Source organism: Muntiacus reevesi, chromosome 2 (assembly GCF_963930625.1).
Source record: "Muntiacus reevesi chromosome 2, mMunRee1.1, whole genome shotgun sequence".
In the NCBI taxonomy this organism is placed as follows: domain Eukaryota; kingdom Metazoa; phylum Chordata; class Mammalia; order Artiodactyla; family Cervidae; genus Muntiacus; species Muntiacus reevesi.
In genome coordinates this window covers 231,824,728-231,838,900 of record NC_089250.1, presented here as the reverse complement: position 1 = coordinate 231,838,900, position 14,173 = coordinate 231,824,728, and the positions used below count along the sequence as shown (strand labels likewise).

Sequence of the window (14,173 nt, the reverse complement as noted above, 5' to 3'; positions counted from 1 at the left end):
AATGAAAGTAAATTCACTGTCTGGGTATATGGGCAAAATTGTCCTGTACGTTCAGTTTATTTTCCAATTGACTTTGAGAAATTTCTGGGATGCTATTTAACAGGATTATACTTTATTGTTTTCTTAAGAAAAAAATTTCCAGTAAAAATGTAAGCGGTGAACAGAAGAAATGAGGCTGGAGTGGGCAGTCTGGTTTTGCCAGCCAGTTGCCTACAGACTGCTGAGCGACTCTTCACCCGAAACCAAGCTTCTAATTATCCCAAAGCAAACAATTCAGGATTTCCCCCCACCACTCAGCCGGGTTCCAGGCAAGCAAGTCCTTGCCATTGGACTGCCAGTTCTGCTCCCTGGGTGAGCAGGAATTCTGAACACATGCTTTGGTTGCACTTGATTATTAACCCTGCTTCTCTCTGTTCTTCAGAGAACCTAACATTTTCATTACTCTGTTGTCTGTGTAATCTGCTCCACTGAACATGGTAACTCAATTTCTTAGTACAGCAAGCACAACCCTTTATATTAAAGCAAAAGGTAAAACTGTGCCAGTCCTTGCCAATATCCAGATTCGAAGGAGTCAGTTCCCATAGTCTTTCAATGGCTATGGGGAGGCCAAAAGGATATCTTTGGCTAGGATATGTGTGCTCAGCCGTGTCTGACTCTGCAACTGTTTGTGCTGTAGCCTGCCAGGCTCTCTGTCCATGGGATTTTTCAGGCAAGAATACTGGAGTGGGCTGCCGTTTCCTCCTCCAGGGGATCTTCCTGACCCAGGGACTGAAACTACATCTCCTGCATTGCAGGTGGATTCTTAAACCTGCTGAGCCACTGGGGAAGCTAGGACATGGGCAGGAGGGGGAAAAAAAGCATCTTCAAGCTTCTTCCACTCCTCTGCTGGCATTAAAAAAAATGAAAACCCACAGAAATGCTATCTGTACAGATACAAGAAAACCTCTTACCAGTGTAAACTGGGCTGTCCTTAGAATTACAAGGTAATTTTTTAAAGTAACTATTCAAGTCTTACATAAAGGCTCATACCAGGGGTTTTGAAGATAAATCAAAGCACAAAGCCTTTATTGAATTGCAGATTGTGAATAATAAACCCAATGGTAAGCACTGGGGGCAGATGTGTGTAGAAATGCAATTTATAAAATTTTTAAGGCAAACAATTCACATCTTTGAAGAAATCGTCGTTAGCTTAAAAAAGAAAAAAGCTTCCAGATGTGCAATTCACTCATAGCATTGTTAACTGGTGCCCAGTGATATGACCTCAGGAAATGTCGAGATTTCATAAATCATTTGTATCAAATCTCATTTTCTGGTAAATTCCTTAGTGCCTCTGCAGCGGTAACTAGACAAGATTGGAAAGCTGTCAAGATGATTCAAACCTCCAGCACCTCACAGGAGTCCGCATTTCTTAACACAGAAGGCAATGCTAATCAAAGAGGAAATAAATAAAAGGTTATTAAAAACAAACATAGGTTCATCAAACTGCTAAATACATGTTTCTATGTATATTCCACTAAAAAATGTTTATCTCAACAGTCCTTCACATTTCATACACAGAAACTACACTAGGTGCCACCTAACTTCTCATCTTTAAACACCATGTGATAAGATGGGGCTTCTTAGTCCTGAGTATAGTGTGAAGATTCTGATATTTGTAACAAGCCTTTGAAATGTTTCAGAATCACAGGACTTTCAAAAGACTAAACAAAAAAGTGACTCTGGAAATTTCAACATGTAAAAACCAGAGAGGGGCGATCTTAAATTTTAATAGAGATTACGTTTAGGGACAAAGAAACACACAACATAAGCTGCAACCAAATATAAAAGTAGTATGAAATGATTTAGGAAACAGCTATGAATTGCACAGAACCCAAGTGGAAAGGTGAAGATAAACTGAAACTCAAAGAATGTGGCTGATAACCACAGATCTCATTCTCTTTAAAAGGTATGGTGGACTAATCCATAAGAGACAAGGACTGAATTTCACCTAGTTACTGGCTTTAGAGAGTGCGTCTCCTGGGCCTGTTTCATCTCCCTTCCCACCCACCCCAGTGTTGGGTAAGGACCAGCTTGTTTCACAATCTCTTGTTACCAAAGCATCTTTAAGAGAAAACCACACTCCTAACAAATCCTCCCAGACCGCTTCCATGGTGTAGACCTTCCCTGTAATCAGGACACGGAGAAGCTGCTGCAATGAAAAGAAGCCACGACTGTGTGGAACCAAAAGGACTTAAAAATGCAAAACATAAGATGATGTGCAAATACCAATCAACATGTTCGCTAAAATACACGAAATAAGAGAACACCTGATTTCCCTGTTAGCATCTGTTCTTACTGACACGGCAAACATTTCTCTCAGAAAATCCAGGAAACACCTCACGTTTTTAAAGTCATCAAAGAGGATGCGCTATCTCTGTTGCTCTGGTTCAGCTGCTTTCTAAAGTGTTACCTCCTTCAGGCGAGCAGACTGTGGACTGGGCTAAACTTCAACTTAGTAAGGCACACACTCGAGTAGAAAACGTAAAGCCAAGTACTCAGGGGGGGGAAAACACACCAAAAACAAAAACCCAACCTGACACAAGCAAAACAAACATTAGCAGATTAGCAGTTTATTAGCCAAAAATTCTCAAGTAAATATTTCACTCTGGATAGCCAACAGATCAGCAGCCTCTCCAAGGACCTGCTCACACGTATTTCTGCTCTCGCCTCACCACACCATTCTCTACACACTTCACCACGTGAACTACGTCACTGATGACAATCAGGGTAAACCGTAACTATGAAATATAACTTGCCCACTCAGGTTTAACAGTCATTTATTGAATACATTGCTCACAAAATACCATATGAGAATGTGGCTTTCCATAACTCAAACAGTTAATGAGAGTAAGAACTGATGGATAAGCGTACACTCTTCTGATCGTTCATTTTGACATTTAAATATTTATCACAGCAAAACTGGGGATATCTCTTTTTATAGTTTACCATTTAATGTTCGCAAAGTTAACTGACAAGCAACTAATTTCCTATCAACTATCTAGAGGTAGTGACTGAAACACTTAAGAAATCAACAGCGTGTGGTAACTGAAGGAACTGACTGGTTTCAAACTTCAGATCAATATGAAAACTGGGAGGGTACATCACGAACAATAAAAACACCAGCCAAACTTATCAATAATACCCTGTGATGGTGATTCCTAGGGATTTCTACAGAGCAACCTAAGAAATTGCATCCTAGTCACTGGAGAGGTCTTTGCAATGAGTACATGTCCACAACACAGTCCTGTAGCTCAGAGCCGTCACACTCTCTCGGGACTCAACCACAGCTCAGAGTCCCCAAACACCAGTCCATAGGTTAAGGGAAAGACAGTGTACACTTACCGTAATGTGGGGAAAGGGATGAAAAGAAAACACACGGAGATATGAGACTCCAGCGAGAAAAAAAGCCTATTAAAATGCCCTCCCTACCACACGCTGCTCTGTGAAGACTTTATCCAGGAATATGTAGAGCCAAAGCAGACAACCTAAATATTAATGAGAGGCTCAAAATCCAAGGAAAACACTCAAAACAGAACGAAAATACAATATGGTCAACTGTTAAAAGACTGGAAGGCAGCTCCATGTAAAACCAGTAGATCCCACAGGCCAAAGCTAGATTTGCAAACTGTGTGCAGCATCTCCAAACAAATCAGACACTAAAAACTGGGCACCTTCAAGGACACCTGAACACTGGAAGAAAAAAATGCATTTACCTTTATCACCAGAGCATAACCACTCAGACTGCGCGCTGACGGACACCTTTGACACAACAGCGCCTCTAAAACCAGTACTGAAAAGCTTATTATGACTTTTGAAGGAGTTTCCACACCAGCCAGGTACACAGACGTGACTGCCAGAGAAATGTCACCACAGTAAGGCAGGATTTGTAAGGTCCCTTTCTACAAGTACTAGCCCAGGAAGGTTATGACCCATGGATATGGATGGACTGTAATATCTAAATGGCACGTTTCCGACATAGTCACAAAATCTTTAGAGAAAGTCTTTAAACTCAAAAAATAAAAAAAGACAGGAGTCAAGTACAGAGATGAAATGTACAAAACAAATGAGCAGGCAAACTAAAAGTTCTTGAAAGTATTTTACTTCAGGTTGAAAAATGAACAGCTTCCACACTGTTCATTGCAAGATACACAGTATTCACGAATACAATGCTGGTCATTTGAGGAAATGTACACACCTCAATTTCTCCTTCATGCTTTTCTTTTAGAAAGATACTGTTTACCAAAAAGAAACGTCAGCAGTACAGGAAAAACTATTTTCCCAATAAATTTACGAAAACCTAAGATTCCCAATGGAATCAAGATTATCTTCCCGCTACCACCACCTTAATATAATCACATGCTTATTGAAACACTAATATCTGCACCCTAAGAGTACATTTACTTTTCAACAATGAAGGTGATTCTTGAAAAAAAAAAAGAAAAAAAACAAAACTTCAGTGTGGTAAATGTAACATGGATCTCTGCAAGTATTAAGTGTCTGAAATAGGCAGCTAATACTGGATTTAATATTATTTTATAAATAATTGTTCCCTTAGCAGTAAACATAAGTCTACACATTCACAATAATCCTAGAAAATAAATACTGCGATTATGCACAATATGTTATGACAAACTAGTTTCAAAAAAACAAAAGCTCAACATCTTGATAAAAATTCTGATCAGAATAAAATGTGACTCTAAAATTTCAAACATTGTCAAAATAACATCACATTTAAAATCTTCCACGCTTTACACAAGTATAATGAATTTCCAGTTTTGGAACACATTTTTCTGTTGTGAATTAAAATACGAACATACTGAAAACTGTTAATTTCAGTGATGACATCAATTTTGGTCTTATTTTAGCATTATTTTCTTTATAAAAAGTTGCACTAAGTGTCCATTAACGGTCTGATTGGTCTTCAGTATTTCATAAATGGATATAAAAGAAATTCCTAAAAGCCAATAATAGTACTTTATATGTATATATATATATATAAAAGAATCTCATCTCAGAAATGGCTGTAATTAACAGAGCCACAGACACTGATGCTAAACATAAGAGCGTTCACCTTGAAAGCATTTTCAGAAATGCCACTTACATTCTATTAAACATTTCCAACTGAGTTTCAAACTCAACACGTGATGAATAACAGAATAATACATCTCATTTGCACTCAAAACTGACCACAACCAAAATTTACAGTATGATTGAAACAAGCCAATGTTTAAAAAAGTTTTAATTAAAGATAACAATTCCATGAAAGGAGAGGATAAAGAATGGGATGACAAGAAGTATTTGGTCTTAATAAGGCAATACAAAATAGATCCATTATCAAAGACCATTTAATTTTTAAAGATCAACAATACCAAAAGCATAAAGTGGAGTATAAGAAAATAGTTTTTTATAAGTATGATTTAATTAAAGCTGTTTACAGTTATTCTCTCCCACAGTAGTTAAGCGTGAATTTAAAAAAGAATAAGAGATGAGAAAAACAAGCACGCGCAGCACACAGGGTTAGAGGAGCCAGCATGCAAAGTCTGTGGAACTCGAGGTTTCACTGCAACAGGAATGGGACCAGATGCGGGTGGCCTTTTTTTTTTTTTTCCTATTAGGAAGAAAAAAAAGAAAAAAAAGACTGCAAAGGAAACAAACACAAAGTCATGTAACTGCCCATTGCCCAAGACGACAGCACTATAGAAAACAGTTGCAAGTTAATTCTTAGAGATGACTAGAGATTTTTCAGTGTTTACACAAAAGTACATAGTACATATTTTTTTTCTTTTTTTTACAAAATAAAATAAACATCATTTGCCACCATAACCTTTTCTTTAGAGAGGAAAATTTTTGCAGCAGGTCACGAGGGTTCTATTAAGTCATTTCAATGTTGAGGAAACGAATTTGAGTAATAGAACTAATCACTTCCCTATAGATGGATGTTAAGATGACAATTCAGATTATTTTTTCAAACTAATCCTGAGAAAAATCTGTTTACAATTTAAACAGTAATGTTATGTAAAAAGTATTAACAAATCCACTATTACAAATATCAATTTCCTATATGGTCATCTATATATACACACAATAAAATGGTAAATATATGCAAAAATATTAAAAAAAAAAAACATGCACAGATCACTTTCCCCTTTGAAATTTGGACTTCCTATATGATACCTGTGTTTTCCTTCCCCACCCCATCCTCTGAAATTTTCTTGTTTCTATCACCCTACCCACACTGAATACTATTCTCTATAACTCTGCATAAAGCCAATGAGAAATAGATTTATTTTACATTCAAGCTTTAAATCTTAAAATGACCCTGTTATAGCATATGACTTATCAAATGAGCAGCCTTTTTTTTTTTTTCCCCTTTTTTGCTTGCTTTTTGTTTTTGCAGTTGTCAGTCTTCATGATCCATTCCGTGGCGAGCTGGGAAAAAACGCAGTTGCTAAATCAACGTCTGAACAGGGTAAGGCTCCCAAATGTCTCCCAGGAGTCCCTATCCAACTGTCCTGCGCGTGAGATCACTGCACACAGAAGACAGTCCATCACACGACGCCGACTATCTGCAAAGGTCTGAGAGGGGGGCGTCCCTCTTGTGTTTCCGCTTTTTGCCATGGTAATACTGATTATTTGATTTCCCTTGATGTTGTTTGTTTGTCATCAAGGAACCATGGCTTGTTTGGGTTGTACCTTGGAAGCCTTTGCTGGAAGAACGAAAGAGCCTTGCTGATCCATGCTGCGGAGAAGGAAAGCGGTCAGAAAGACATCAGTATTGCGATTCAACACAGCGCTTGTAAGACCTCCCTTGGGAGCTTTCATGACTAGGAACACACTGACTTATCTAACAGGCAGAAAACCATGCTAAGGGGTTAACTCTCTGGGGCTCAAACACTTTTACATCATTTTTTAATGGAGGTATCAAAAAACATAAGACCACTTCTTAACAGAGTACATAGAATTTAAGTTTTTCTTAAGGAACCTATCAATCAGTACATCACATGATAGATGGCATTACTGGAAGAAACTTTCAGATATGCAGACGTGCTGCCGGGTCAAGGGTCACCACAGCTCGCCACTCTTTTCCTGCTATCACGCGTCACTTCAGGGGCCATTTCCACATGAGTCAGTGTTTGGGGCACATGACTGAAGCTGCACAGATAAAGTGGATTCTGCGAGTTACGTCAGACGTGAGGTGACTGACTTAACAGTCATCTCTACTGTCAAGCGGCCTTCCCCAGGGTCCCCGATGTACTGGAGAGGGCGTGATGGCCTTACGCCAGAGTCCAGTATGAAATGGCTTCTCCCCTCATTTTAATTCATTACTCAAGATGAACAAAATTTCAGGCACCTAAAAAGCTTACAACAGAGTGTCTCTGTGGCCTTTTTAAGTCAAAGCTAAAGCTAATCAGCTGACCATGGCTGACTGCATCAGATCAACACAATCAATGAGGTATTGGATTTTAAAATAAAAAAGGATATGTTCTTCCCAGACTCTGCAACATTGCAGGGAGGTCATTCCAAAATTTCATGTACGTTTACTTCAAGTACAACTGAAACTTTTTATAACTTGAAGCAAATTTTTTTATGCTGTGTATTTGTGGTAAGGCAGTTGGCTAGACCAGACATCTTATAAAGAAGGACCAGTCGCTAGATACCCACAGAGGTTTATGTTACATGGGATCCTCAGGACACCCTGTTACTAGAAGTACTGTCATGCTCTGGAACCCCTTAGAATAAAACACATTTCTTCTTTAATCTAGGACTTTCTTCAAAGCCATAATGTGTGTGGATACATACGTGAGCATGTATATGCATGTACAAAACTCTAAATGTTCCACACTCAACACTGACAATTAAAATCACAAACTGCACACACCTGGGACTTGTTGGTGCTGTTGGGGGTGTTAGTGGTCTGGGTGCTCTGCATCTTCCCGCCTGTCTGAGAGGACTCCAAGGACGCGTCCTGCGACCCTACCCGGTTCCCAGTGGACGGACGGCAGAGCAGCTGTTTCGGCGTTTTGCATGGTGTCGCGTCGGAATCCTAACACAAGTCACATAAGTTATAACGTGACACAGTAATGATTTAGACGTTCAACATGAAGAAAGGAAAACAACTTCAGCTAAGCACTCTCTGGATTAAGTCTGAACATTTGCGAGTTAAAGGAAGCACACTGAGGAATTTGTAAAATTAACTGCTTAAGTTCTCCTCCTCCAAGCGTTTCAAGTGGCTGATTTTATCACAGGGTTTCTGTTCATTGTTAAATCCACTGGCCACGCCTGACCCTGTTAATCGGCCTTGAGGGAGCTCCCAGAGGTCCAAGTTTTTCTGCATTCTTATTTACAGAAAAGGAACCATGGTATAGTGGAGTGAGCACGGTGAAGAGTGAGGGCCTATCTCCAGTGTCTGACTCAATGTCTTCAACCAAATACAAAACAATCACTTTACAAGATTCACGCTCTGAGAGTGATGACAACTCAGTGCTCCCTCCTAGAAAACACAGCGCGTGGCCCGGACTTCCCAGAGACACTGGGCTGAGCCCCACCTGTCTGTGGGCTGCTCGGGCCACGACCGCTCCTCTCTGCTCAGGTCTGCCCTGGCCCTCGCACTCGGCCCAGCATCGCAGAGACACGCACTCTCAGTCCCTAAAGCTCCCTCTCAGGGCGGCTCTGCCTCCGCCCGTGTCTGGGACATCCAGCTCAGCACTCTGTCCTCCACAGCGCTGCTCCAGGAACCAGAACAGCACATGGGCAGATTCCCCACGTGAGCATTCATGACTCCATGCTGGTAAATGGTCGTCAACAACAAAAAACTGTCTTTTTCACACTGAGATTATTTTTTGTCATATATACTTATAAGAGTCAATAAAGGCCATTTTAGATTTCATTTAAACAAACTCAAAAGTAACTCTGATGAGGATAAGTAATGTAGGTATAACTGATACTAGAAAATTCTATGAGGATAAGAGAGAAAGTAGATTAGGGATTTCCAGGGCATGGGGGGAAAGAAGATATTAGGGGCTACTAAAAGGTTTTTTTGGGGGTGATGGAAATGTCCTGGAATTAGTGATGAGGGCTATACAATATTATAAATATGCTAAAAAAAAAACCCACTTAAATTGTACATTTATAAATGGTGATCAAGGGAGCATATATATATCCCACTTTTATAAAATTTTGAAACAGACAAAACTAATTGATGGTATTAAAAAAATCCTAACAGTGGTTACCTCTGAGGGTAAGATCCGGGATTGACTAGAAAACATCTGGGGAGATGTTAATAGTCAACATCTTGTTAGGATTTTGGGTTACACATGTGTATGCATTTGTTAAATGTATAATTAAGATTTCCTTATGTGTTAATTTTATATCAAAAGAAAAAAGTGGACAAACATTGAACTATGGGTAATGACAAGCACAGGACAGTACTTTGTAGGAAATATCCTAACATCTGTGATACTTTGAAATGTGTTAAAGAATAAGATGAACTGGTAAATGAATGGATAGCTCTGTGTAAGCCAGTAAAATGTTAATGACAGAGTCCAGTGGTAGTGTACACGGATGTTCACTAAAATTCTTTCCCTTTCTGTTGTATGCTTGAAAATTTTAACACAATGTTGAGAAAAAGTACAATCATTAAAGTTACTAAAATTTCCCAGGAACAAATAAGAAAATGAGTTAGCCATGGCTCTCTAGATAGAATTATCCCAGCAACAGAACCCCTATGGGGCTAGGTGTAGAAAACCAGGTCTTCATACTTACAACATCACTAGAGCTGGACTGTGTGGCTGAAGAGGAAGACACTGGACCTGATGAAGAGTTTGAAGAGTGTTTACTAATAGATTCCGAAGTTTTACTTCTACATTTTCCAAGGGCTTCATTTTCTTCAGATAGATTATTATTACATTTATCTAACTGCTGAGTATCTACTATCAAGGTAACACCATTTCCTGAAAGAGTGGCAAAAGATTGGAAAACGTTTCTTCCCATTAAGCACACACAACACAGAAAAGCCTCTAATACTCAGTCAATCGATCAATGAAAAACTCTTACCATTGCACGAAGGCTCGGGCCTATTCTGCAAGCCCCACTGCTTTGATATCCAATCTCTATATGTGGCAACTTCATCTGTTACTCTAATTATTCTACCTAATATGCTGCAAGTGTTTAAAAAAAAAAAAAAAGAATGAAGAAGGTACATTAATTTGAAGATAAGAAGCCGCAGACAATTTTGACCCGATGGGCCGATTTTGGTGAAACTTTTACCTCTCTGTCTCGTTGTTGGGATAGTACTTTGCGATTGGTGATACAGCATGACTCAGGACAACGTAGGCGTAATCAAAGGCCTGTTTCACCTGCATGGCCCCATATGAACTCCTTCCAACATCATTACCTTCAAAAGAAATATATACATAACACATTAAAATTTACTACGGCTTAATATGAACTAAAAGTTCACGAGCCCTCTTCTGGGAGAGCAAGGGCAATCACTGTCCTCAGAATATGAGCCGCTAGTTGGCCCCACAGCTCCTCCAGCTCTAAACGTGTAGATCATGCATAAATATGTCATTGTGGCATATAAATTGCCTAAATGTCTTCTGGCCCAACAGGGACTAGCCCTTACACAGTCATGAAAATAAAAGAAGCAACTGCCCATTTTCTCCTAAAAGTGAAGCAAAACTAAATTAGAAATACCTATTTTTTTGCTTGTTAGCTTTATAAACATCTCCTGCACTAAATAATGAGCTCCTAAAAAGCAAGGACCATCTTACTGAAAAAATCCTTTGTGTCCTTTATGTAGAGTTGGCTTTCAAAGAACATTTACTCAATGAATAAACTATTCCTGTTTATAAGATGGTTCATTCCGCCAGAAAAGGGCTCCTAGGAAACTATTCTATCTTTTAACTTCTTTTCCTTCCTTACTTTCAAAGTCAATATGTGCATGCATGCTAAGTCACTTCAGTCATGTCTGACTCTTTGCGACCCTGTGGACTGTAACCTTTTAGGCTCCTCTGTCCACAGGATTTTCCAGGCAAGAATACTGGAGTGGGTTGTCATGCCCTCTTCCAAGGGATCTTCCTGACCCAGGGATCGAACCTGGGTCTCTTAAGTCTCCTGCATTGGCAGGTGGGTTCTCTGCCACTAGCGCCACCCTGGAAGCCTATATATATATATAGGCTTTTGAATATATATATATTCAAAGTCAACACAATAAAGCAAGTGACTAAAAGCATTTCTACTGACGTCCAATAATGCAGAATCTAAATATTTTACAATTATACCAGGAAAAAATATTGTCCAGAAAAATTAGAATATAAGCAAGCAACATAGAGCTTCATGAAAGCAGAGGAGGAATTCATTTTCTGCTCATAGCCAGAAAATTCATTTTCTGCTCAAGCCAACATAAAGCTAGAAAAAGCACAGGGAGACTATGCAAAATTAAAGAAGGAAGAAGGGTGCAAAAGGAAAATAAACTGTCTCTTGGTACCGACTCTCTCACGAACTCTGAGACATATAGTGTCTCAGAATCCTCACTTACAGCCCCGGCTGACAACTGGTTAGAATCAGGAGCAGTGAGGACTCAAGAGAGAAGAACTTAAAACGGCCACCAAACCAGAGATGCACAAACCCAACCAACCAGCTAATACCTGTTCTCCTTTGCCTTTAAGAGTCAAATGGATTTTACTCTCAACTCCACTCATTTGCAAGCATACAACATGTTTTTCTGGTGTGTGTGTTTATGTGCACGTGTTTGCTTATAAAATATTTTGAGGAAACACAATTACAAGATAATTCTTAATTCTTCATTGGAAGAGAGTTTAAAGTACAATATGATGACTAAGCCTTTTTTTGACTGAGTTGGGTGGCTTGCAGGATCTTTGTTGTGAAACCCAGGCCCTCGGCAGTGAAAGCTCTAAGTCTTAACCACTGGACCACCAGGGAATTCCCAATGCCCTTTCTTGAATGTCCATAAATTTACCTAAATTCAATACCTGGTTGTAAAGGATCTTCGATATAAAGCATGGATGGCCTGTAGCCATCTAGCATATTTTTCTGTACTTCATCTTTGGCCACATAGGAACCACCATCCTTTATCCGGATGCCAGTCTTTAAATAATTGAAGTGTCGTCCATATAATTCAAAAAATTCTATTAAGAGAACACCATAGTTTGTATTGGGGATGCAAGCATCTTCCCTGGGATGTAACTAAAATGAGAAGAGAAAAAAAAAATTACATTGGATTTTCTCTGAATTCAAGGTGAGGATAGTAAATGACATTCTAACTTCTATAAAGAATATTATTATAATTTTGGTTTCACAGAGCAGCTAACAGATAACAGAGTTACAGCAGACTAATTGTAACAGTACTTCTGTTACAGACGACCGAAAGCCCCATGGGCGCGGGTGGAACCCAGGGGTGTAGGTGGAGCCCACGGGTGTGGGGGATAATTTACGAGGCTGGATTTCACAGCTGCCCAGGATGTTGAGAGAGTCGGCTTGGCCCAACATCAAGGAAGTCATTCTGACTCACCAGCAGAGTCAGGCAGTTGGCAACACTGCTCTACCACATGAATGCGCTCACTGACGGTATTAAGACTTCTAACACATCTTACCCAGACAGCGAGTCTCAACTGAGTGGGGACTCAATTGTAAGTCTCCACTTAGAATAGTAAATGCTTAGAAAGATTCTTATTTTTGGCATTTATGTTACTATGTATACCTATGGAAACGGCACCATACTTTTGTATGTTAAAATTTGTAGTGACAAGTCTCAAAAATATTAGAACACATGAGATTAAAAAAATTCTTCCCTTGGGATTTTAAAATATTTAATTGCTAAATTATAAAAAAGGTACCCGGTTTAAAGCGTTTAAAGGGAAACCTTGTAAGTAATCAAGGGAAGTATTCTAATTAGAGCTTGATTAAAATTTTTTTCCAAAATGATTCCCAACTGATTTTTTTAACAAAAAATGTTTAGTGTACACTAACAGGGTATAACTTACTTACCTGAAGGAAACTTACTGCCATTAAAAAGAGACTATAAGAACCAATTCCACCCGTAAATACTTCATTAAGGTCCCTCTGTAATAAGAACTGTTTCAATACTAAAACCAAGTATGGCAATACAGGATATTTCTGGAAAAGAAAATTACATTTTCAATGAATTCCTACATCGGTAACAGCTGGAAGCATTAATAGCACAAACGGTCTCTCAGTGTAAAACTGGTCCTTACATTACAAACTTGGTGGAGGTATGTTATATACTTGTGCACTTTAAAAACAAACTATAAAAAAGTAAGGTCTGAGTAACTGAAGATTGTGTCCTCACATCTAAAACCCCAAACAGAGAGAGCACCCCAGCATTCACTATGGGACAGAACCCTAGCGATACCTATCACGTGACACTCCTTTTATGATTTACTGAGCAATTCTCAACTGTAAATAGATAACAGAAACGGTACGGGGTGACCTCTCAGCTCCCAAAGCGGTCAATCCGCAGGGTTTTAAAGAATCACTTCTGTAAGCAGAACTGCACAGGCAGACCAGGCCCTTCAGGTGATCCTGCAGAGCCCAGAGCAGGACTCACCCTGCCTGCTGTCCTCGGCCAGGGCAGGTCAACACACAGCCCCACCTTCTGTGCCTTACAAGGAAGGGTGAGGACACCCACGGGGGCAGAGAAGGACTGCCTGAGTCCATCTTTCACTCAAGCTCGTTCTCATCAAGTCCTCTCCGCAAGCCGGGCCCTGAGATAGGGACGCCGAGAACAAAGCAGACACACATGGAGAAAGGAGCCTTGACAGCCACTGCCTAAGGACGGCAGAGTTACTCGTGATCGCCACTCTCTTCTGACACTTAGAGTGAACGCGTACGGCTCCCATAAGGAAAAGAAGCGTTTGTACTTTTGCAAATCATGTCAAAGCGAGCGAGCGTGAGAAACAACAAAAATATGGAGAAATAACCATTTTTAAACACTGTGGTTGAACTCAGAAATAGTCTAAAGAACAATTAGACAAACTGCCAACAGAATTTTCTCTGCATGTATCCTCTGACCCAGAAATTCCATGTTCACCCAGCACTTTTTGTAAGAGCAGAAGACACTGGGAGCAACCCTGGGGAAGGAAGAGCCACCTGC

General features: G+C 39.7%; 1 protein-coding gene across 2 annotated transcripts in view; it reads right to left on the bottom strand.

Moving 5' to 3' along the window:
- Positions 1-4,116: 4,116 nt before the first annotated feature.
- The window catches only part of TENT4B (terminal nucleotidyltransferase 4B), a 65,699-nt gene continuing 55,642 nt past the window's right edge, over positions 4,117-14,173 (bottom strand). The window contains exons 6-12 of one of the 2 annotated variants that reach the window (XM_065925291.1): positions 13,048-13,176; positions 12,033-12,246; positions 10,306-10,432; positions 10,093-10,196; positions 9,802-9,989; positions 7,919-8,083; positions 4,117-6,778 (exon numbers count right to left, since the gene is read on the bottom strand). In XM_065925291.1, the coding sequence (XP_065781363.1) occupies positions 6,602-6,778; positions 7,919-8,083; positions 9,802-9,989; positions 10,093-10,196; positions 10,306-10,432; positions 12,033-12,246; positions 13,048-13,176 (1,104 nt within the window). In that variant the 3' untranslated portion in view covers positions 4,117-6,601. The remainder of the gene's footprint in view (positions 6,779-7,918; positions 8,084-9,801; positions 9,990-10,092; positions 10,197-10,305; positions 10,433-12,032; positions 12,247-13,047; positions 13,177-14,173) is intronic. The other variant, XM_065925292.1, reaches the window with a different exon arrangement.